We start from the raw sequence: 22,619 nt of genomic DNA, 5'->3' as shown, positions 1-22,619 counted from the left end.
GGGGAGGATGTGAGTGATGCGGACAGGTCGATTCAAGTGGAGAAATTCGGTCGAAAGGTACTGGTATGGCAAGCAATATGTTCCTGCGGTTTGAAGTCAACCATTTTTCACACTACCGGAACTATAAATGCAGAAATCTATCGATCTGAGTGTCTCCAGAAGAGATTGCTGCCTTTATATAATAAGCATAGTACACCTCTACTTTTTTGGCCGGATTTAGCGTCGGCTCACTTTTCCAAAACCACTCTCAATTGGCTTGCGGAAAAGGGTATAAATTTCGTGGAGCAAAATATCAATCCACCAATTTGCCCTCAGCTTCGACCCATTGAACGTCACTGGGCAATCTTTAAGAGAGTCTACAAGAAGACTGGTAAGGCAGCTGGGAACATGCAGAAGCTCAAAAAAATTTGGGCTCAAGCGTCCAAAAAATGCGATGCAACACTTGTCCGGAACTTGATGAAGAGCGTTCGATCAAAAGTTCGAAGATTCGTGAAGGAATAACTTAAATTTCATTTCATTATGCTCAAGCTCAACCTCGTACAATACAGGATCAATTTTTAGTTTGAATAAAATATCGTTTTTCATCATAATTTGAAAGTAAAATTTGTGGATAGCTTATTTTCGATACACGATAAAGTATGAAGAAAACGCTACATTTGTATAAAAAAAGATCTTAAATTCAATAATAAATAACTGAAATACAGGCAATTGTCTTTGTTCCTATTCTATCTGACGCAAGTTTTACATACATTTGCTTGTTTCGTCGAATTGAATTGATTAGTATGACACTCGGTCCTTCTGGGCTTGGAAAAGTTTTCCAAAGTTTGAGTAAATCCTATACCTATTCTCTATATTCATAAAAAAATCTAAAAATAGTTGATACCTAAAATTTGAACTCATCTTATAATGAGAAAACGCGTTAAGAAAATAATTGCAAGCAAGCAAAATCTAAACATAAATTTGACGTTAAGTGATTAAATATCAAATTCCTGAGCGTTTTAACAAGTACTATAAATATAATTGCATATATTTCGGCTTCTGATATTATTTCGTAAGCTACAAGACAAATACAAATTAAGGCGAAAAGTGTCTTGGTTCACATCTTCGAGGTGTTCCACATCAATAGCTCGAAATTTTAAGTTTTTTCGTTCTATATCCATTCTTGACCGTGCGCAGCCAGTAAGCAGAACTTTACTTTTTAATAATAATTTTGAAGAATTCTTTCTATCAGCTGTGCTAATTTAAATAACTGCCAATGATTTTCGTTCTAATGTTTCGTTTTATTTATTCACCTCCCCCACAGGCCTGCTCAAGCGAGGTGATGATGCTGCGGATGGCCCGTCGCTATGACGCCGCCACCGATTCCATCCTGTTCGCCAACAACCGATCGTACACGCGGGACTCCTACCGGATGGCCGGCATGGCGGACACGATAGAGGACCTGCTGCACTTCTGTCGGCAGATGTACTCGCTCACGGTGGACAACGTGGAATACGCTCTGCTGACGGCGATAGTCATCTTCTCCGATCGGCCGGGACTGGAACAGGCGGAACTGGTGGAGCACATACAGAGCTACTACATCGACACGCTCCGGATCTACATCCTGAACAGGCACGGAGGTGATCCGAAGTGTAGTGTGATATTCGCCAAACTGCTATCGATACTGACCGAGTTGCGAACGCTCGGTAATCAGAACTCAGAGATGTGTTTCTCGCTGAAGCTGAAGAATCGCAAACTGCCGCGGTTCCTAGAAGAGATCTGGGACGTCCAGGACATACCGCCCTCGATGCAGGCCCAGATCCAGCAACAGCAGCATCAGTCAACCTCTTCCCAGTTATCTGCCTCCGGTACCAATAGTAGTAGTAGTAGCAGCAGCAGCAGTAGTAGTAGTAGTAGTTTACACGGGCAGCATCCGCAATTAACGCCAAATCAGCAGCAGCAGCACAGTCAGTTACAGCAACAAGTTCACGCCAACGGTGGAAGTAGTGGTAGTAGTGGCAATGGTACTAGTAACAATAGCGCAGGCATCTCCGCACTTAGTTTGCTCGATCAGGTATAGCTAGTGTAGGACACGGTTTCCGGGCCGGTTTCCATTCCACTGCTGGCCAGCGAAACCGAGTCTCTCGCGACCGATGCCCAATCCATTGTTTCCTTCCCCGAGGACGAAATCTTATTTATCGTAGAGAGTTAAGCCGATTTTCCGTTTTTATATCGCTTTTATTTATTTTACAAACTTGTTTTTTCTTATAACCGTGCTACTTGCCTGTTTTGGTGACAATCCAAGACGGGGATGTGGCGGCTGTTCGTCGCCCGAAGGCAAGTGACTGAACTTTTTGTTCCCGAAACATTTTGATTTGACTCTTTCGAGAAAGTATTCCAGACAAGAGTGGACTCGCCAGAAGCTTATGATACGAAAACTCGCAAAATTTACTACACAGCAGCAAACAAGAAAATTAAACTGTCATGTTTATACTAAATATGACTCATATTAAGAAAAAAACCCAAAACCTGGCGGGCTGCATGAACGTCGTGTGACTATCGAAAGGACAGAAGAAAAAAAAGTAGACAGAACACACAAAAACTAAATATTACACGCGTTTAGAGGTGTAACTTTACAACAATGTAGCTGGTAAGGAAAAGAGATGAAAGAGGATCGTGGTTTGAAGTCTGAAAACAAAACGAAAACAGTAGGTGTGCAGGGGCTCGCTGGTCGTGCTCGGAAAATCAAATGAGAGGAAAACTAATGCTGCCAATCCCTCTTCTCCCGCAAAACGAACAAAACTATTACCCATTTATTACAATCCGAATGGGTGCACCACAAGAAGAAGACTAGCCACTACTACCGAAAGGCGCTTTCCATCTCCTGTTCCATGGGTCCCTTGCTTGCTCAGTTTCAAGTGATTGGAAACGATTAACGCTGAAATATGTTATCGGGTTGGACAGGGGAAAGGAAGAGAGACGGAGAACGCCAAATCCACTTAACGCAAAAACAAACAGAGCGGCCAACCCGACCTCTTTCGTATCGTTTGGCTGTGACTTGTTAATATTTTTAAGATGATACTATATTAGTTTAGAAGAGAACACACATACAAATAATGAAACAAACAGAAGTTAATGAAAATAGAAAGAAAAAAAATCAAATCAAACCACTCGAGTACACGACAAACAAACAAAATGAAAGAATGTGTAGAAAGAAACTAGTAAGCAAACAAGTTTAGAACGCTTAGACGTTTCGGAATCCGAACGGAAATAAATCAGTGGACGGCGGATGAGTAATGAATACAATAGGATGTACATTTTTTCTATGTTTTAGGCTTAAGCTACAGTACAGACAGAACAAGAAAATGAAAGCTGTAAGTTATTTAGTTGCATTATGAAAAGGAAGAAGATAATGATAAAGAAGCAAATGCACCCTTGGCGTAGATGTGTGCGGTTCTTGTATTGCGAATGAGTTGAGACGACGCGGTTCTGTTTCTTGTTGTTTCCAAGACAGTTTTTAGAGCACCCAGACAGGGCAGACAGTTTCGAACCGTTGCGTTATTCAAGCAACGGGAGTGAACGAAACTGGGGCTGATTTGCTAGGAACTTCCGACAAAAGTCGCGGCGCATTGATAGATGGTTTTGTATTCGGAAGGGATAACAGAGATCGACGCTTGCAAAGTGCATGCTGACGTCGCGTTGTGAAGGTTTTGTGTCAAAAAAATTTTTTTTTTGCAAAATTAGGTCGGATGCGAACGGGTTAGATTTAAAATGATCTAAGTCGTGCTACGAATCAGTCTATGCTATAAGCGCAATACACTGAATAAGTATCATTCGTCAGCTACAACCGACACTGATTGGCGTGTAAATTTTTGGCAGCCAGGTTTCGTACTGTCTTTGATGGAAGGTTGAATAACATTGTAACGCTGATTTATTAACAAAGTCAGCTCATCATCGTCATCATCATCATCACTTTTAAACTAATGACGTTGTGTTAATTTTGAGCTAGGAATTGAACATTTGATAGAATCTCAATAGTAGTATTTTTGAAAGCATATCATATCGATCGTAAGAATTTCATAAAAATTAATAATTTATCTAGGAACATTTCACAAATTATTTTTTATACTTTAAATTCGATGCGAATCATTAGACAAGGATTATTTTATTCATTCAAAATGTCATATTTGTCCCATGTTGTAGGGAATTTTCCCTCTACAAGAAGCAATTCTATTGGAAACGACAGTTCAGTGCTTCCATCAACTACAGAACTTTAAGTGGTTTAAAAGCCCAATTTTACGCATAGAATGTGATTTTCTTAGTATTTTCGGTAAAGTTTCTGAGAATGATGGATTTTGATTCGTGTGATTATTCTCTCTAAAAGTGAGATATCGGATGTTGGAACTAATTCGTTGCGTTTTTTTTTTGTTTTGCGAAGTTTCGTGATTTATTATGATAGTATCATCACAGTACCGTTATTAAAAGTCCAATTTGTGATCATTTCGTAGTTTTGGAAGTTCTACTCTGACAAGTCATGGAGCGAAACAAATGGTAATCGGATGGGACAATGTGCGGTGAATATGGCAAGTGAAACAAAATCTCCCATAAGTGTTTTGCACGGATTTTAATCGAACTACGTTACCAAAACTCCATTGTCGAACTTTTACGGGCATTCCTGCTCTTCCAATTAAAAATTGATCTTTTTGAACCGCGCTAACCACTTTCCACATGTTTACTCAGTCATAGCATGTTCACTGTATACTTTAACCAAAATACGTTCATTTTCCGTTTCTTCGTGTTAATGACACCTCTTGCAAAATAGATTTTTCAGATACAAACATCGACATGTTTGGTACTGCACAACAATTGCTACGATCACAATAACGAAATTTCATTGATGGGTGAAGTTGCGCTGTGTCAGTAGAATATTTATTTTTGTATGTGTGACTATGAATAGTTTCAAAAGACAATGTAGATCAATTTTGAAAAAAAAACGATGTATGGCAAACTAACTTTTTGCTACGAAGCCTTCATGTCCAGGAAGTTAAACTCTAAGAGGGTGTGACTAACTCCGAATACGATTTGGTTTGAATTGCGTCAATGATAAAGTGTATTTTTCTGCACATCAGATTTCAATGTATATTTGTTATAATGGTGATTGTTACAATACACAATTTTCTTGCATATCTAAGCTTATAAAATTAAATATTATGAATTATATAATGTTGATATGTATATCTTCACACATTTTCAACGACTTTAAATTGTGCTTATGGGGTGACCCAGCAAGTCTAAGAACTATCTGATAATAACAATACGAGCTTAGTCATGGACTGAAAAGTTTCAATCAGTAAGGCCTGGGTCTGACAGTTTGGAGGATTTATCTTTTTGGGTTTTTTACCAGGCTACCATGTTCTTCGCGTAATGCACTAATGCCAAATCCTCCCAAAACAGTGCTGGATTATGATGTTTTTGAATCATGGAGGTACTGTGACCGGGTTGACGGTTTAATGCATAGGGTAATGACCTTACAAGCCAGTTGTCGTATGTTCGAGCCCCGACCTGGAATGATTATTAGTGTCAGTAGGATCGTAGTACCCTAGCCTTTGAAATGATTCTATACGCTATGAATCGGCTGCAAAGAGGAACAAGAAGGCCGAATTCCACAGAGGAATGTGTAATGCCAAGACTGCTTCAGGTGCCGTGGCAAACATTCCCAAACGAAAATAACGCCGTCATCATACCTGTTGCTATAAATGGAATCGAAAAATTTCCACACTCACAAATTGCCTTTTCAAAACTTTTTACTGATTTTTTTGAAAAAATGGACAGTAATGTTTGATTACATCTCGTACGAAAGTACGCTTTTTACGGTGGAAGCTTGTACGAATTTATGTTCCCGGTTTTGCTTCACAGGGCCCGATGTACGTTCAGATTTTCCCTTGTCCTGAAAAGTAATCTTCTTAAAAAAAGCTACGAAACGTTGGGAATAGGGCACCATTTGTGCACGACTTTCCTACACTTTTTACGGGGAATTGCTTCTCATTTTTGTGAAAACTAATTGATGGCGAAACCCAACTTTTTATTCTTGGTTTCATCTTATGAATCCATGATCGTATCGCTAGTTTAGAGCGGATCATAGACCTTATACTTTTTCAAATATTCAACTTCGCGACACATATGGAAAAAAAAATGATGAGTTGGTATTCTTCCGAAAAGTAGGTAAAGCATACTAATTATTATACATCAAATTTTTAAAACATGGCCTCCATCATTCCCAGCAATTTTGCTGAAGAAATTATACCTCGGAAATCACATTTTCTGGTGTTTATAAGCTGTGACAGTCACGCAGTTCCGTTTACCATTTGATACAGCGTCTGGCTCTGTTTTCCCGCACCGGATAAATCACTTGAAAATGCAAGCAGAACCGAAGTGTAAAATAAGTTAAAATAAAGCTCCTTCATTTGTTTTCTTTTTTAGTAAAGTTTATCTAAACAAACTGGATAAAAATGATCTAATTGATGCTAATGTTTTTTCTTTTTAGAAAAGAAAAAATGTAATAACAAATTACCGCTTGTGTGTGAGTGTTAGTATGCGGTTGTGTGTACGAGTTCGTGTGGTTGAGATCAAGTAAGAAAGCGGAAGCAAATGCATGAGTGGACGAAGTAAGCAATAACGTATATTTTTGAATAATAAAAAAAAGAGAAATTCAATTTAGACAAAGGAGAGTGAATCAAACGAGCGCATATACTGCCACAGTTTCACAATCATATAAGAAGATGATTATATATTAGGAACAGAAAAGAAAATCAAAGCAGGAAGAGGTATGAAAGCTGCACTAACGTGATAATTGTGGAAAGTTGTGCTCCTGAGAAAGAGCGAAAGAACGACAGATCTGTGTGTTTACGAGCCTCTGTTGTTTATCAAATTAATTTTAAATCGGGACCGTAAGCATTTTTAGAACGAATTCCACCGCAAATGTATGGCCTTTGTTACTTTTTTTTTGTCAGTGAAAAGAACGTAAATCGATAACAAACACGTATCAAAATTTTTTTTAGTCAAATTTTTAGCGAACCTCATTTGAATTTGTTTTGACGCCAGCCGTGAAGCACACGTAAACAGCAAATGAATTAGTCAATTATTCGCTTGTTTCAGTCGAAAAAACTATACTTCCACAGTTCACAGAGTAACAGAAATCAATAGAACCATAGAAAAAACAATGAAAACCAGCAATAACGGGATCAGTTTCATCAGTAGGATTTACTTCTCTTCAAACAAGAAAAAAAACAGTCGAAGAATTAAACAAAATAACAAACAAACATAAACGACACGAAACGGAAAGAAAATCAGTTTTTGATGCAGAAGTATAAGTTTCGGAAACGGAGGTGCCTTTAGTAAAGAGTTAAAAAAAAACAAACAAACAAACATACAGATAAACAAAAAAAAGAAGGGATGAGCAAAAAAGCAGGTGGCGTTGCGTGTAAAAAAGGAATAACCCAACACAGAGTACTGACTTTTATAAAAAATGAACACTTGAAAAGACAGAAAAAGTGCAGTTGTTAGGTTAAAGTGATAAAGCAGAAATACAGACGAAAACAAGAGTAGTAAATCCCAGAACCAGTAAAAGTAAACCTAGTAAACGGAAAATCTATCCGATTAAGTGTACAAGTAAACCAGAACGGATGCAAACGACTGATTCAGTGAAAAAAAAACGAAAATAAATCAAAACTAATAAGGAACAGAAAAACCAAAATCATGCATAAACAAACACACAGATAATAAGCAGAAATGATATGAAATGAATCGTCAAAAAAGTGCAACGACGATTGAAAGCGCAAGTGAAAGCAAAATCAGACAACTATTTGGAGAAATGATGGAAACGGTATTTGAGAAGGGAATAGTTGGGGTGATTATTTTCACACCCGACCCCTTCTACCTATCGAAAGGTGACGAGAGTTTAAATGCGAAGAGTAACGCAGGGAGTGAATATTTGATACTAAGAAAGAACTGGGATATGTGCAAAATAAGGAATTTCTCAAAACCTATTAATATTTGTATTAGTTAATATTATTATTGCTATATTATTTTATTTTATTTTTGTAATAAAATATTTTTTAACAATTTGGAGGTTGTGTTTTAGTTTTAATGCAGTGTAAAGTTATTTTAAGTTTTTTTTTTCATCTGTCCGCTCTATACCAAATTTTGAACATTGCATTGACCCCTCGAAGGACTTAAATAATAAAAGGAACCAAGCTTGCTATTTACACAATCAGGTTGTTTTGTTCAGATAACCATTCGATGTATTTTTTTTTCTTAAACACTTGTTTTTTTTGTATTGCCTTACATCAACTACGACATAAAAAAAAACACCGACTGGATCAATATTAGTAACATTATTTACCTAATCGCAACACAAGTTGATATTGTATGAAAGTTCGATTGCTACATAGTCTAATTTTAGGCGATTATTTCTGTAGAATGTAGCACCCCTGTAAGAAAACAATGTCCAACGGGTGTGCTTCGTTGATCCAATGAGCTGTGAAACAAGAGGCTGAATGGTATTATATGTATACCCTATTTTTGAAATAGATTCATTGAACGTCAATCAATTTTTGGCAGCTCGATCCCGTCAACGAGTTCGAAAATCAAAATGAACTTTTTTTCACCACAAATACCAGGCATCTTATCTCCGCTGTATAAGATTCACAGGAGGATCTCGAATCTTTATGTTTGCTTTTTTCATAAAAACGTGCTTAATCCACCTAGCAGTGAGATGATACCTTTTTTATCAATCCGCATGTGTTTTTTGCATGAATATTCTTCGGTGTTTCAGTTTTAATGACATTATTCTAAAATGATATGAAAAATTTAAAATTTGAGATTTTAATCACTCATTACTCTGTAATATCGAAACTGCAAATCGGATCGAATTTAAATCTAAAAGTGTAACAATCGATTAAACATTCCATGATATGTCGAAGTAAGTTCCACTTTAGAGTCTACAGTTATTTAAGGTACTTTCAGAGCCGGTATTCAGGAACCAGCATAACCCAAACCGATTCGTATGGCTATATGACGAATAAATTGCAATATTTTTGAGTCCAACTTTAAAGCTTTTCGGGATTGTCATCTTCTATATCGCTGAAATTCGATTTGGCTTTTTTTTGAGAAAATGATTGAGGTTTGAGAAACGATTCGATACTGGAACCGGAATTCGAAATTCGGTGTAGCCGAAGTCAGACAAATTCACCTGCGTATTTAGTTTACATTTGTTTCAAAATGTTTGAAAATCAATGTAGACATCTTTGAGGAATCGTAGTGAGAATTGATTTTTTGGGTGCCAATACATTCAAAAATAAAATAAGTTTATTTGGTTATCGACTATCCAAATCTGCTAACTCGATAAACCTGATTAATTTATGTGAAATAGACATTTTTATACTAATCACCCTGTATCTCCGAAACCGGAAGTTGGATCTGACTGAAAAACAAGATGTTTTATAGAATCTTAAAACCTTTCATTTGAATCTTAGATGATTCTTAGATTTCATTTGAATCTTGTATCGATTCAGCCATCTACGAGAAAAATGAGTTACACAGTTTTAATTTCATTTCAAATATCATCCTGTTGTTTCGGAACCAGAGGTCGGAACCAAACATAATTCTTGGATAGGTATTACCGAGCGGAATCTAAGTCTTAAAATATATTCTGTTTTCAAGGTCAATTGTGACAATACTGTAAAAAAACTGAAAATTTGACATAAAACTTCGTATAACTAAAAAAGTAAACATCCGATCTCAAAACCATTCAATAGCGTTCAGGGTGACGGGGAGACCTTTCATTTGCGACTAGTTTGATCAAAATCGGTCCAGCCATCTCTGAGATCTCGACCTCTTAGTTGACAACACACATACAGACACACATACACGATTACAAAAATAACATATGCATCAACTGACAGCCTCTACATAAGGTAAACAAAACGACGAGGGATCGTCCAATACAGTTTCATTCGGAATGTAGTAATGACGTTGTTTTTTTTGTAATAAAATTTTTATTCTGGCCTTTTCGCGTAAAAGCTTTACGTGGCCGATTGGCTTACATTTTTGTTACTTCACAATTGTTTTTGCTATTGGATCTCGTTGTCACCCTTTCTCTAGGAGGAGATGAGTTTCCATTTCCATCCAACGAGGATCGGGGGTCACTTCGTCTGCCGCTTATCTCATCATCCATTGCTTCATCGTCGGTGTTGTGTGTAATTTCCGTTTTCTTTTCGTTTTCCTTGTTGATCGTAGTCTTGGGCTCGTTGAGAGTTGCTGTAGATGCGCCTTGTTGTACATTGGTTGCAGCTGCTGGTTGGTTGGAGGGTAAGTTGTTAACTGCAGCTGGTGTACTTTGTTCTATAAAGGATGATGATGGATTCGTTGAAGGGGATGCTTCATTGTTGTTGGTGACTGTCACAGATGTACTGGGGTTGCTTGGGGTTGATGTGAAGGAAGCACCGTTGTCCTTTGGTGTGGTTGTCTCCTTGTCCAGTTTATCACATGGCTTACCGTAGTGAACAGCTTTTTGGCAATATTGACATGTGGCCATCTGAATGTCATAGGTAACAAGTGATTTGCACGGAATTCTTGTATCTTGACCGAAAGTCACATAAGAAGGTATAGGCCTCCTCAAGCGCATGCGTAACAAACGTACGCCATTTAGAATACCGGGGAAAAAGTTCTTCCATTTTTCTTTTTCGATAGAGAAAATCTCTCCGTATTGGGACATAGTTTTGCGAGTATAAGAATCGGTGACGCTTGAGGGAAGCTCATGCACACGCACTTCTATAGCACTATCTTCCATATATACTGGAATGTTGTACTCAATGTTCTCGTGCTCCACATAGTGCACATTGTTATTGTCTTTTGCGAATTGAATTACATCCAACTCTTTATAAAACTGAATGTAAACCACATTATTCGTCTTATTGCATTGAAGTAAATGCACACGTTTAATGTCGAGATGCATTTGCTCCTTAAGCAAACCTTCAAGTTCTCGTATCGAAGGTCGAATTTTGCACTGCCTGAAGTCAACAACAATTGTATTCTTTCGTGTCGGCGGTAGCTTTTGTTCGTTTGGTTCACTCATTTCGAGGTCGTTCTATTGTTCACTACACAATACTGTACTTGGTTTCTTCCGTCTCGAACGGTAACGGTTTTGTTATATCGACTGACTTGGATGAGATGTGAAAGCGAACGAATGACGTTGTTGTTTTCGTAGTTGTTGAAAGCATCGCTTTTAAGCTTTTTCTATTGTTTTATAAATGTTTATTTCATCGTCTACTGTAATTTACGTTTGTAATTTGGTAACAAATACCTTACAAACTGGAACCAGATGTTGTTTTGCTACTACTTTCTGTCTTAGTAGTACTGCTTTGGGCTGATGTAGGTGAAGTTGCATTGCCCTTAGATGGAGTTGTCCTCTTGTCTAAAGTATCTCACAAGATTCGTCATTCAAACAGTAAGAGCAAATTCAGCAGCTACAAGATTCATATGGGTGGCCTATAATAAAGGGTGATTTTTTAAGAGCTTGAGAACTTTTTTAAACAATAAAACGCATAAAATTTGCAAAATCTCATCGGTTCTTTATTTTAAACGTTAGATTGGTACATGACATTTACTTTTTGAAGATAATTTCATTTAAATGTTGACCGCGGCTGCGTCTTAGGTGGTCCATTCGGAAAGTCCAATTTTGGGCAACTTTTTCGAGCATTTCGGCCGGAATAGCCCGAATTTCTTCGGAAATGTTGTCTTCCAAAGCTGGAATAGTTACTGGCTTATTTCTGTAGACTTTAGACTTGACGTAGCCCCACAAAAAATAGTCTAAAGGCGCCAAATCGCATGATCTTGGTGGCCAACTTACCGGTCCATTTCTTGAGATGAATTGTTCTCCGAAGTTTTCCCTCAAAATGGCCATAGAATCGCGAGCTGTGTGGCATGTAGCGCCATCTTGTTGAAACCACATGTCAACCAAGTTCAGTTCTTCCATTTTTGGCAACAAAAAGTTTGTTAGCATCGAACGATAGCGATCGCCATTCACTGTAACGTTGCGTCCTACAGCATCTTTGAAAAAATACGGTCCAATGATTCCACAAGCGTACAAACCACACCAAACAGTGCATTTTTCGGGATGCATGGGCAGTTCTTGAACGGCTTCTGGTTGCTCTTCACTCCAAATGCGGCAATTTTGCTTATTTACGTAGCCATTCAACCAGAAATGAGCCTCATCGCTGAACAAAATTTGTCGATAAAAAAGCGGATTTTCCGAATGGACCACCTAAGACGCAGCCGCGGTCAACATTTAAATGAAATTATCTTCAAAAAGTAAATGTCATGTACCAATCTAACGTTTAAAATAAAGAACCGATGAGATTTTGCAAATTTTATGCGTTTTATTGTTTAAAAAAGTTCTCAAGCTCTTAAAAAATCACCCTTTATAACTGAAACTGAAACAAACGTATTCACAGCAAGCCGTTTTAGTTTTATTTATTCGAACAGTTCTACTGTCAAATTTAAAACCGGTATACGCTGCCGTTATATTTTTTCTATATTTGAAACACAGATAAAACGCTGCTGAGCTGCCAGTATTTTTTGTTATATTTTCTAGATTCAAATTTTAATACTGACACAAATTATGCATCTAGAACTAGAACTCTACTGAATATGCCCTAATGGGCAGAATTCTGACAATACTGACATGCAGCCGTCTGATTGTCGTAACTGACCAGCGATTTACACAGATATTCGGTGTGTGAGAACAAAATCACATGGGAAGGAACCGAATGGACGAGTACATGTGCAACACACACACATATATACTTCATTCAGGATGCCGCGAACACTTCTCTTTCGATTGAGAGAACCTCCCGGTACAGAGACATTCCGCTTCGAACAAAATCGTCGGTAGCGTCTGTACACGGAGAATCCCTAGATCACAAAGTTACAATATTGCAATTGTTGTTTCATACCCTTTTTGTTTCAACCGAAATGTTATTGATTTGACTAACCTATCTGCCATAAACAAAATTGTTACTTTCGAATGCTGTCAGTTGGCTGAGAATGAAGACAGAAAAATGCAAACCAAAAACCTGTAACGTTTCATGTTGAAATATGAAATACTTAACAGTTCGGCTGAAAAGTTCGTATCGTTTAAAAGAAACACACATTTTTTGCCAAAATTCGTTTTTATTATTCAACATAATTGCCATCAGAGGCGATACAGAGATTATAGCGATCTTCCAACTTTTCGATACCATTTTTGTAGTACGATTTGTCCTTTGCCTCGAAATAGGCCTCAGTTTCAGCGATTACCTCTTCATTGCTTCTAAATTTTTTACCAGCGAGCATTCTCTTGAGGAAAAAGTCACTGGGGGCTAAATCTGGAGAATACGGTGGATGAGGGAGCAATTCGAAGCCCAATTCGTTCAATTTCAGCATGGTTTTCATCGACTTGTGACACGGTGCATTGTCTTGATGAAACAAAACTTTTTTCTTCTTCAAATGAGGCCGTTTTTTTTTTAAATTTCGTCCTTCAAACGCTCTAATAACGCTATATAATAGTCACTGTTGATGATTTTTCTCTTTTCAAGGTAGTCGATGAAAATTATACCATGCGAATCCCAAAATACAGACGCCATAACCTCACCGGCCGATTGTTGAGTCTTTCCACGCTTTGGGTTCGGTTCATCGCGTGCAGTCCACTCAGCTGACTGTCGATTGGACTCCGGAGTGAAGTGATGGAGCCATGTTTCGTCCATTGTTATATATCGACGAAACAAATCGGTTTTATTTCGATATAACAGCTCCAAACACTGCTCAGAATTATCAATTCGTTGTTGTTTTTGATCGATTGTGAGCTCACGCGGCACCCATTTTACACAAAGCTTTCTCATATCCAAATATTTGTGAATAATATGTCCAACACGTTCCTTTGATATCTTTAGGGTGTCAGCTATCTCGATCAACTTCACTTTACGGTCATTGAAAATCATTTTGTGGATTTTTTTCACGTTTTCATCAGTAACAGCCTCTTTTGGACGTCCACTGCGTTCATCGTCTTCGGTGCTTATATGACCAGTACGAAATTTTGCAAACCACTTACGAATTGTTGCTTCGCCCGGTGCAGAGTCTGGATAACACTCATCAAGCCATTTTTTGGTATCGGCGGCACTTTTTTTCATCAAAAAGTAGTGTTTCATCAACACACGAAATTCCTTTTTTTCCATTTTTTTTCACAATAACAAAAGTAGCTTCACTCAAAATGCAAAATCTCACAAACTAATAATCAGACAGCTGTCAAATTTATACACGTATCTTTTGAAGGTTGGTACTAACTGAAAATGGTATGGATTTAATTCTAGTGACGCCCTCTCATAGAAACGATACGAACTTTTCAGCCGATCTGTTAAAAACATATTTCACCAGAAACATTCCATATTGAAATATTTAAATGACAATTGAACGCCATTTATATCAGTTTCGTACTTGTCATTGCAAGTAAGTGACAGTATACAAAACAACATACGAATTAATTGTAAAATAAGGATTCATTTTGCCGAATAGATATTTCTGCAATATAAATACTTTCATTTTATCTGCATGTACTATATTTTCGGATAGCTCATGTCAATGAGATTAAAAATTATTAACGCATTGGCTTCATCTACAACATACTAGAAAACGAAATTATGCGCTTCCAGCAATCCAATTTGCAAGTGAAGTAAACATTGTCTAATGGCCTGTGAACATTTTGCTGGTCAATTCCATCTGGGAAATCACAATCTGAGTTTAGTTAAAGCATTATTTTCTTACCAAAAGTTGTCATGGTTCAATCATTCCGAAAAAAAAGTGCTTAATCCACCTAGCGGTGAGATGATACCTTTTTTATCAATTCGCATGTGTTTTTTGCATGAATATTCTTCGGTGTTTCAGTTTTCATGACCTTATTGTAATGTCCGTCGTTTTAAGTGGCAATTTGAAATTTTAATCACTCATTACTCTGTAATGTCGAAACTGCAAATCGGATCGAATTTGAATCTAAAAGTGTAACAATCGATTAAACATTCCATGATATGTCGAAGTAAATTCCACTTTAGAGTTCAGGGTAATGTAAGGTACTTCCAGAACCGGTATTCAGGAACCAGCATAACCCAAACCGATTCGTATGGCCATATGACGGATAAATTGCAATGGTTTTGAGTCCAACTTCAAAGCTTTCCGGGATTGTCATCTTTTATATCGGTTTGAATTTTAAAAATTCATCATCCTACAATTCCAGAATTGGAAGTCAGAATTGGATAAAATTGAATTTATTTTAATTTGAACTTTTGTTTCTGAAATTCGATTTGGCTTTTTTGAGAAAACGATTCGATACTGGAACCGGAATTCGAAATTCGGTGTAGCCGAAGTCAGACAAATTCACCTGAGTAGCTGTATAGTTTACATTTGTTTCAAAATGTTTGAAAATCAATGTAGACATCTTTGAGGAATCGTAGCGCGAATTGAATTTTTGGGTGCCTTCCGAAACAAAAACTGAATACAACCAAAAATGAAATAAGTTTATTTGATTATCGACTATCCGAATCTGCTAACCCGATAAACCTGATTAATTTATGTGAAATAGACATTTTTATACTAATCACCCTGTATCTCCGAAACCGGAAGTTGGATCTGACTGAAAAACACAATGTTTTATATAATCTTAAAACTATTCATTTGAATCTTAGATCGGTTCAGCAATCTACGAGAAAAATGAGTTAAACAGTTTTAATTTCGATTCACATATCATCCTGTAGTTCCGGAACCAGAGGTCGGAACCAAACATAATTCAGGAACCTTGTTTGGGAGTATACGACTTTTCATATGAATCTGATGTCGTTTTTCATTGAGAACACTCGTGGAGTGTTTTGCTCGATTCGTGCACTTTTCGTGCAGTCGGGCAATCAAAACAGGTGCACTGTGTTTCATTGATTTGCACCGCACGAAAAAAATGCACTTTCGGGGCAATTCTCGCAACTATTTTGCACCCGTTTTCTTTTCAGAGCAGCAAGCGTGCAAACCAAACTTTACAGAACCGTTTCATTGATCAACTGTCAAGGCAAAACACTGGCACCGAGCGAGTGGAATGAATGAAAAACGACATGAGTTTGTAGAAAACGGTTGAGTCATCTCCGAAAAAAATTGAGTGAAATTATTTGTCACACACATATTTGCTGATCTCGACGACCTAAGTCGGATGGTTCATGGCTGTTATGTTCTTCCAGCATTTATTGCTGTAAGTAGTTCAAATCAATATAATTATGGAATTGCTTTCAACTTGAAAATTCTGCCATCATCTGGTTTACAGATGTCGTATTCGAACGTTCATGTTGCCAAAAACCAATCGTGCTAAAATTGGTCCGAGGCAAAATGTCATGCTGTACACAGTCTTTTGGGTACTTAGAAACAAATGTATGTAACAATATAAAAAATCGTGTTTTATGTTGCTTCGCCAGACAGGCAAAACTTCTGCTGCTGGAATAGGGGAAAAAGTCACTTACACAAAAATTTCGATATCTCCGTTAAAACTGGACGGATTTTAACAATCTATGGCTTGTTGGATAGGTATTACCGTGCGGAATCTAAGTCTGAAAATATCTTCTGTTTTCAAGGTCAATTGTGACAGATACTGCCAAAAAACTGAAAATTTTGATAAAAAACTTCGTATAACTCAAAAAGTAAACATCCGATCTCCATTCAATAGCGTTCAGGGTGACGGGGAGCCCTTTCATTTGCGACTAGTTTGATCAAAATCGGTCCAGTCATCTCTGAGATCTCGACCTCTTAGTTGACAACACACATACACACACACGGACATTTGCTCAGTTCGTCGGGCTGAATCGATTGGTATATGACATTCGGCCCTCCGGGCCTCGCAAAATTTTTCTAAAGTTTGAGCGAATTCTATACCTATTTTTTATATTTATAAAAAAAGTTAAAAATCAATCTTAACCTAAATTTCTAGTCTCCCAAATGAAAATTGTTATATTACATTGCACATATTTTGAAGAGACTTACAGTAAAAAAATATTTCAGTTCAAACAACTGAATAATTGTCCGTAGCAACTTAGACACGTTTTGCTTTCATGCAACTTTCTATGGTAATTTTACTGACAATGTTGTACAAATGACACCAAATATGTTGTGTGCCATTGCTGGATGTCATTGCTAAGCTGCCAGCATGATAAATCAAAAATGAAACTTTAGAAAAAATAATAAACGATTAGTTGTAGCAAATTTTAACCGATCAAATTCCGGAAAACAGCTAAACAATTTAGGTGTTTTGCGATCGCAGTCCTTTGCGTTTAGAAAGATTATGCACTTCTATTGCATAGATCGCACTATCACCTTTATTTAGTTTAATCTCAAATACTTTCTTCAGCTTAATTTCTGTTTCTTGTAACGAAAAGCAAATGCGGAATGTTTTAAAATCAATAATAATTGATCTTGATCGCCGGTGACCGTCGATTTTATCTGTTAGTTTAGCTCATCTCAAAAGTGTCTTAGTTTTCACAACGTTGTTGTTTTTTATTCAGTTTTCTCGGTCATAAGCAAGTGGACTGAGTTGGACAAGGTGCCAATGCCGAACGGAAATATCTGGTTAAACTGTTATACCGCAAGTTCGCGTGAAAACTTATTCATTATCATCCGGTACGGACATTATTATTTCTGAGTTTGGTTGGAGATTCTTATTTTGCAAATAATGGAAAACTACGGAGGTGGACGATTAGTGTAACCGGTAAAGAAAGTCGCGTTTGGAATATTTGGGCATAACTGAGAGAAGATCCAGAACGGAGCCGAAATTTGACTTGTTTTGTCATTAGTCACTGCCGAATATACTACTAAATAGTGATGCTAGTACAGCTACACAGACATCCATTTGATACGTAGAATACCATTAAAAAGAGGGACAGAAATAATCCCATAGGCATTAAGTGTAAATTACAAATAACAGAGAGAATAACGAACAGAAATCCAACTGCATTACGATCTTCACAAGTACTCAGAAGAGTTCAGTTATAAGGTATCGTAAGATTTTCAAATATCTTATATTAGAAAAAGCTACATACCGTAATTTGAACATATTCAATAATCGTCAGATATTAAGATCAAATCTTGTAATCTCATTAGACATGAATCATTAGTCCTCCAAAAGTGAACTAGAACTAAATGCGTAAATTTAAGACATTTCAAAAAGAACTTAATGTCATGATAATCATCAGCACTCTGGTCACCAATTCTGTCAAAAAATACTAAAATGTAAAACAAGAAACGAAAATAAACAACCAAACAAGAAAAAAAAATTGCCACAAACGAAGCTCAAATAAATGAGCAATAATTTGAGGTTAGATTGGTTGTGAAACGTTAGAAATGTCACTTTTGATGGTCGCGGAAACAAAAACGTTTTAGAGAAAAATCACATTAATCGCACAAATCTTTCTGATCTCGATTTATAGGCTTAACATACATGCTGATTAAATACTGCTGATCGAACATTGTGTAAAAATTACCATTGCAAAATAGTAAATAGTTTTAAGACTAACGGTAAGATTCTAATAATAAACACAAAAGACACTGCCAAGGTTAAGAAACATTTTTAAAAATTTGGATTCATGAATTAGAACCTAGGAGTATTTACAAACCAAAAATAATTGCTCGGTGTTTTCTCAAACTCTAATTTTGTCCCGCACCATAGACAACAGCAGCTCGATCAAAAATCCCACTAAACTCCAAATTAATCACAGCAGTAGATGTCGATATCCATAGCAACGGAATAGATAAGATAAGAATCAAACTGCCAGTTTTAGCTGAACACGTTTTACCACATAACTTTTGATAAGTGCTTGTAGAGATTTTTATAAAACTAATAAATACGATCAGAAATGCTCTTTGACATAAGCACGCACATTTGCGTGGCACGTGGTTGAATGTCAAAAGTGACAGTTTTGACGAACAGCAACGTCCAGCTAACCTCAAGATGAATTCTCACCAACAAACAGTCAATGTGGATAAATAAATGACCAGCATTTTTGTGTCTAAGTGTCTAGAGTTCAAACCTGCATGCGCGACTATACCATGAAACAGCAGCCTGTCAATCCGGACAGTGATGCCATCTACGGAAAGGGACTAAAACAGATAGTTGGTTTTCTTAGAGGTAAGCATTTGTGCACAGCATTTTAGTCGTTTATTTAATATCTAATATGAGAGTGAATAACTTGGATGTTTCATTGCTAAAACCATTTAGAAGTATAAGAAAATGATAGGAGATTTTGAATTTGAGACTGGCAGGTTTTGGAGCGGGTTGAAGTTTTCACATTGCGTCGTTCTTCAGCGCGTACCGAAGTGAAAGTTTATCATCCCACTACCATTATCGATTGCAAATGGGCACCGTTCGTATAGTGTGTTCCGTTTAGATTTAGTTTCATTCAGTTTCCATATAAGTGAAGTTAGCATAAAGAAAAAGAAGTAACGAAACGAGTAAAATTGGCACAATATAAAACAAAAGACTTGAAAACATTTGGGAAATTTATCAAAGGCGAAAAGAAATTTGAACTTTTCATTTTGCTCTAGTTTACCATCATTGAACAAAATAACATGAACAAATTATGCACTTATTTGTTAAGTGACAACAAGAGAGAAAAAATCAAATAAATTAAATGACTGATCGCGGTGCTCTTCATTTAAGAACAGTTTTTTGAGAAAAAGGTAAACCAACGGATAATTAGTAGATGGTTAAATTTATCCATAAACGTAGAAACAAAATTAATATAGTCATTAATTATTAGTATTTTGATAGAAAATCATAATCATAAATTGGCATTCTTCTGTTATTTTAACGGTTAATTTTGGCGCGACGTGTCGACTTATTTAGATACGGTTCTGCTATTATCAAAAGCCTAAAATTTACACTCAATTTGTTGAATTTGTAGAAAAATAGCATTTCGGTTGCTTTGTGTTTCAACCAAATTAGAATTTTCAAGATCGTTTCCAGTTTACTACCTCTGTTGTTTCTAGCAATGCTATTGGAAATTTTGATTTATGAACATAATTAGTGAGGTATTTTCAAACACACAAAGTTGACTGAACGTAACTAATTAAGAAATGCCATCAGAGAATATTTCTTATCGTTAAAGAATGGAATAATGCACGCAGAACCACTTCAAATTTTTCTGATATTGTTGGCAAATTATAATCTAACTAGTAGCTACAGTATTATACTTAGTTATACAAAAAGAGGGTAAAACTACATGAATCTATGTGCAATAAGTCGATACAAAAAATATCTCAACAGATACGTGAAACCGACAAAACCCGGATGAGGCAAATCAGATTATGAACAATGATACAAAACAAACCGAACAAAATAGCAAATGAAAAAATTTGCAGTAGCAGTAAACAAATCCTCACAGGACAAACATAAAAAACTTGTTACTAGAATGTTTAGTTGTTCATTTTTATAAAGACCTATATAAACTTTAATGCAAAAAGTAAAAATTGTAAAACTTTCTCTTTAAAATCTATTATCGGTACTACCCTCCTAAGAACAGAAGGAAACAAAAGCACAGACCTACCTGTACATATAAGGTCACATTAAGATATAAAGTATATGGAAATAGAAATCAACCATATAGCAGTAAGTCAACGGAGCGAGAATAGATGAGCGGCCGAGCAAACCACGTAATCGGATACAAAAAAAGTTCAAACAAATTCCAAATATTGACTCAGATTAATCATGAACAACAAACACACGCGGGAAAGAACTCAGACAAAAACGAAAAAAGAATAATAAAAACCGTTAAAATAATGAAAACAGAAAAGTCTTATTTTTATATGGAAATAAATGCTACTACAAAATAATGATAACTTAAAAAAACACAAAACCAGAGAGTAAACAGCAACAAAACAGTCAGGAAACAAAACAAAACAAACATGTAAACAAAACCGAGAGAAAACAAAAATAAAATAAAAATAGATATTGTTTCTTACATGAAACTTTCACAAAAGAAAGTACATACAGAAACCGCATAGTACATAACAAAACAGAAACACTTTTCTTTCTCCTTGTCGAATCGCACCGATTCATTTACATATATTATGAAAAAACAAAATCTATTGCAAACAAGACGGTTATAGATAGCAGAGTAAGAGACGGCATGATGTATAGAAGATTATTATAAGCGTGAGAACAAAGTGGAGAAAGAAAGCAAAATATTATATTATTACCACATTACGAAAAGAGAACTGCATACAGAGAAGAAAAAATCTTAATAAAATTATATATTATGATCAAGTTGTGAGTTTGACTCAGTGTTTGAGTGTGAAATCTCCCCTAGAGCCTACTTCCAAGGATGCCCTAAAACCAAGAAAAGATTTTCTCACATTTTCCTAATCAGTTACCAGTACCGGCGGCCGCATTTAACTGACTGACTGTCGGTGTGTTGCCACTTAGTTCGTAGGATGAGATATTTTCGTCGCCATCCGTGCGGTTGAGTTCGTGATAAGAATGTTGTTGACTGATGCAGCATCTTCGAGTTTCAAGTGTGCGAGCGATGTTGTAACTGACATGTTCGAAGCGGAAGGTTATCACAGTCGACTCGGGTAAGTAGAGGCGGATGATGATTGTTGGCGATAATGGTGTCATTGGGATTGGAAAATTTTCCAATAGCTGTCGTCAATCAAGTGAAAACATGTAATTCTCAGAAAAGCACAGCAGCGACAGATTACGTCCGGAAACAGGGAGGATCAGTTACTGTTACTTGTGCGACAAAAATGATGTAGAAATACAGAAAGGAAACACTTCTTGTAGTACTCCAACATGCTTCGAAAATAAGACTGGGTTCTAATTTTTAACGCTGGTTTCATAGTTGAATGAAATAAGGTTTCAATTTAATGTGTAAAAGATAAAAGTACATCGAAAATGAACTGGTTTTAAGTGTGAATTATTCAACCATTCATAATTTCGATAGATTTTATGTAATGTTTGGAATGTGTAGTACGAGAGTTGCTACTTATACTAAAGACTGTCCCAGAAAGTATGGACTCACTTTGATTTCGCTGTAAATACTTCACACTACTTACTTACTTACTTACTTAAGGCTTCTGCGCACCCCGAGTGGTGCAAAGGGCCGACTTGAAAAATCTCCATCCTGGGCGATTACCCGCCATCGCCTCAACCTGTTGTTAGATTTCGGTCGACTTCTTTTATTTCTTTATAGAGGCTACGCCGCCATGAGCCTCTGGGTCTGCCTCTGCTGCGATGTCCTGCTGGGTTCCAGTCTAATGCTTGTCTGCAGATTTCGTTTCCGCTACTACGTAAGGTGTGGCCGACCCAGCCCCACTTTCGTTCCCGAATTTCAGTTGCTATCGGCTTCTGATGGCACCGGCGATGGAGCTCGGTGTTTGAGATCCAGTTATGGGGCCACCAGGCTCGAATTATGTTCCACAGGGACCTATTGATGAACACCTGCAGCCGTTGAGTGTTCTCCACTGATACACACCATGTTTCACTAGCGTATAGCAGCACAGATTTCACATTAGAGTTAAATATTCGGATTTTG

The 22,619-nt window shown here is 36.8% G+C and overlaps 1 protein-coding gene across 4 annotated transcripts in view; it reads left to right on the top strand.

Annotated features, from left to right (window-relative positions):
* The window catches only part of LOC131439359 (ecdysone receptor), a 632,366-nt gene extending 611,014 nt beyond the window's left edge, over nt 1–21,352 (top strand). For all 4 annotated transcript variants that reach the window (XM_058610274.1, XM_058610275.1, XM_058610277.1 and 1 more), the window contains one exon: nt 1,304–21,352. In XM_058610274.1, coding sequence (XP_058466257.1) covers nt 1,304–2,059 — 756 coding nt within the window. In that variant the 3' untranslated portion in view covers nt 2,060–21,352. The remainder of the gene's footprint in view (nt 1–1,303) is intronic.
* Nucleotides 21,353–22,619: the final 1,267 nt, after the last annotated feature.

Source organism: Malaya genurostris, chromosome 3, assembly GCF_030247185.1.
Source record: "Malaya genurostris strain Urasoe2022 chromosome 3, Malgen_1.1, whole genome shotgun sequence".
NCBI lineage: Eukaryota > Metazoa > Arthropoda > Insecta > Diptera > Culicidae > Malaya > Malaya genurostris.
Note: the sequence above shows the minus strand (reverse complement) of the source record. Positions and strands in the feature narration are given on the sequence as shown.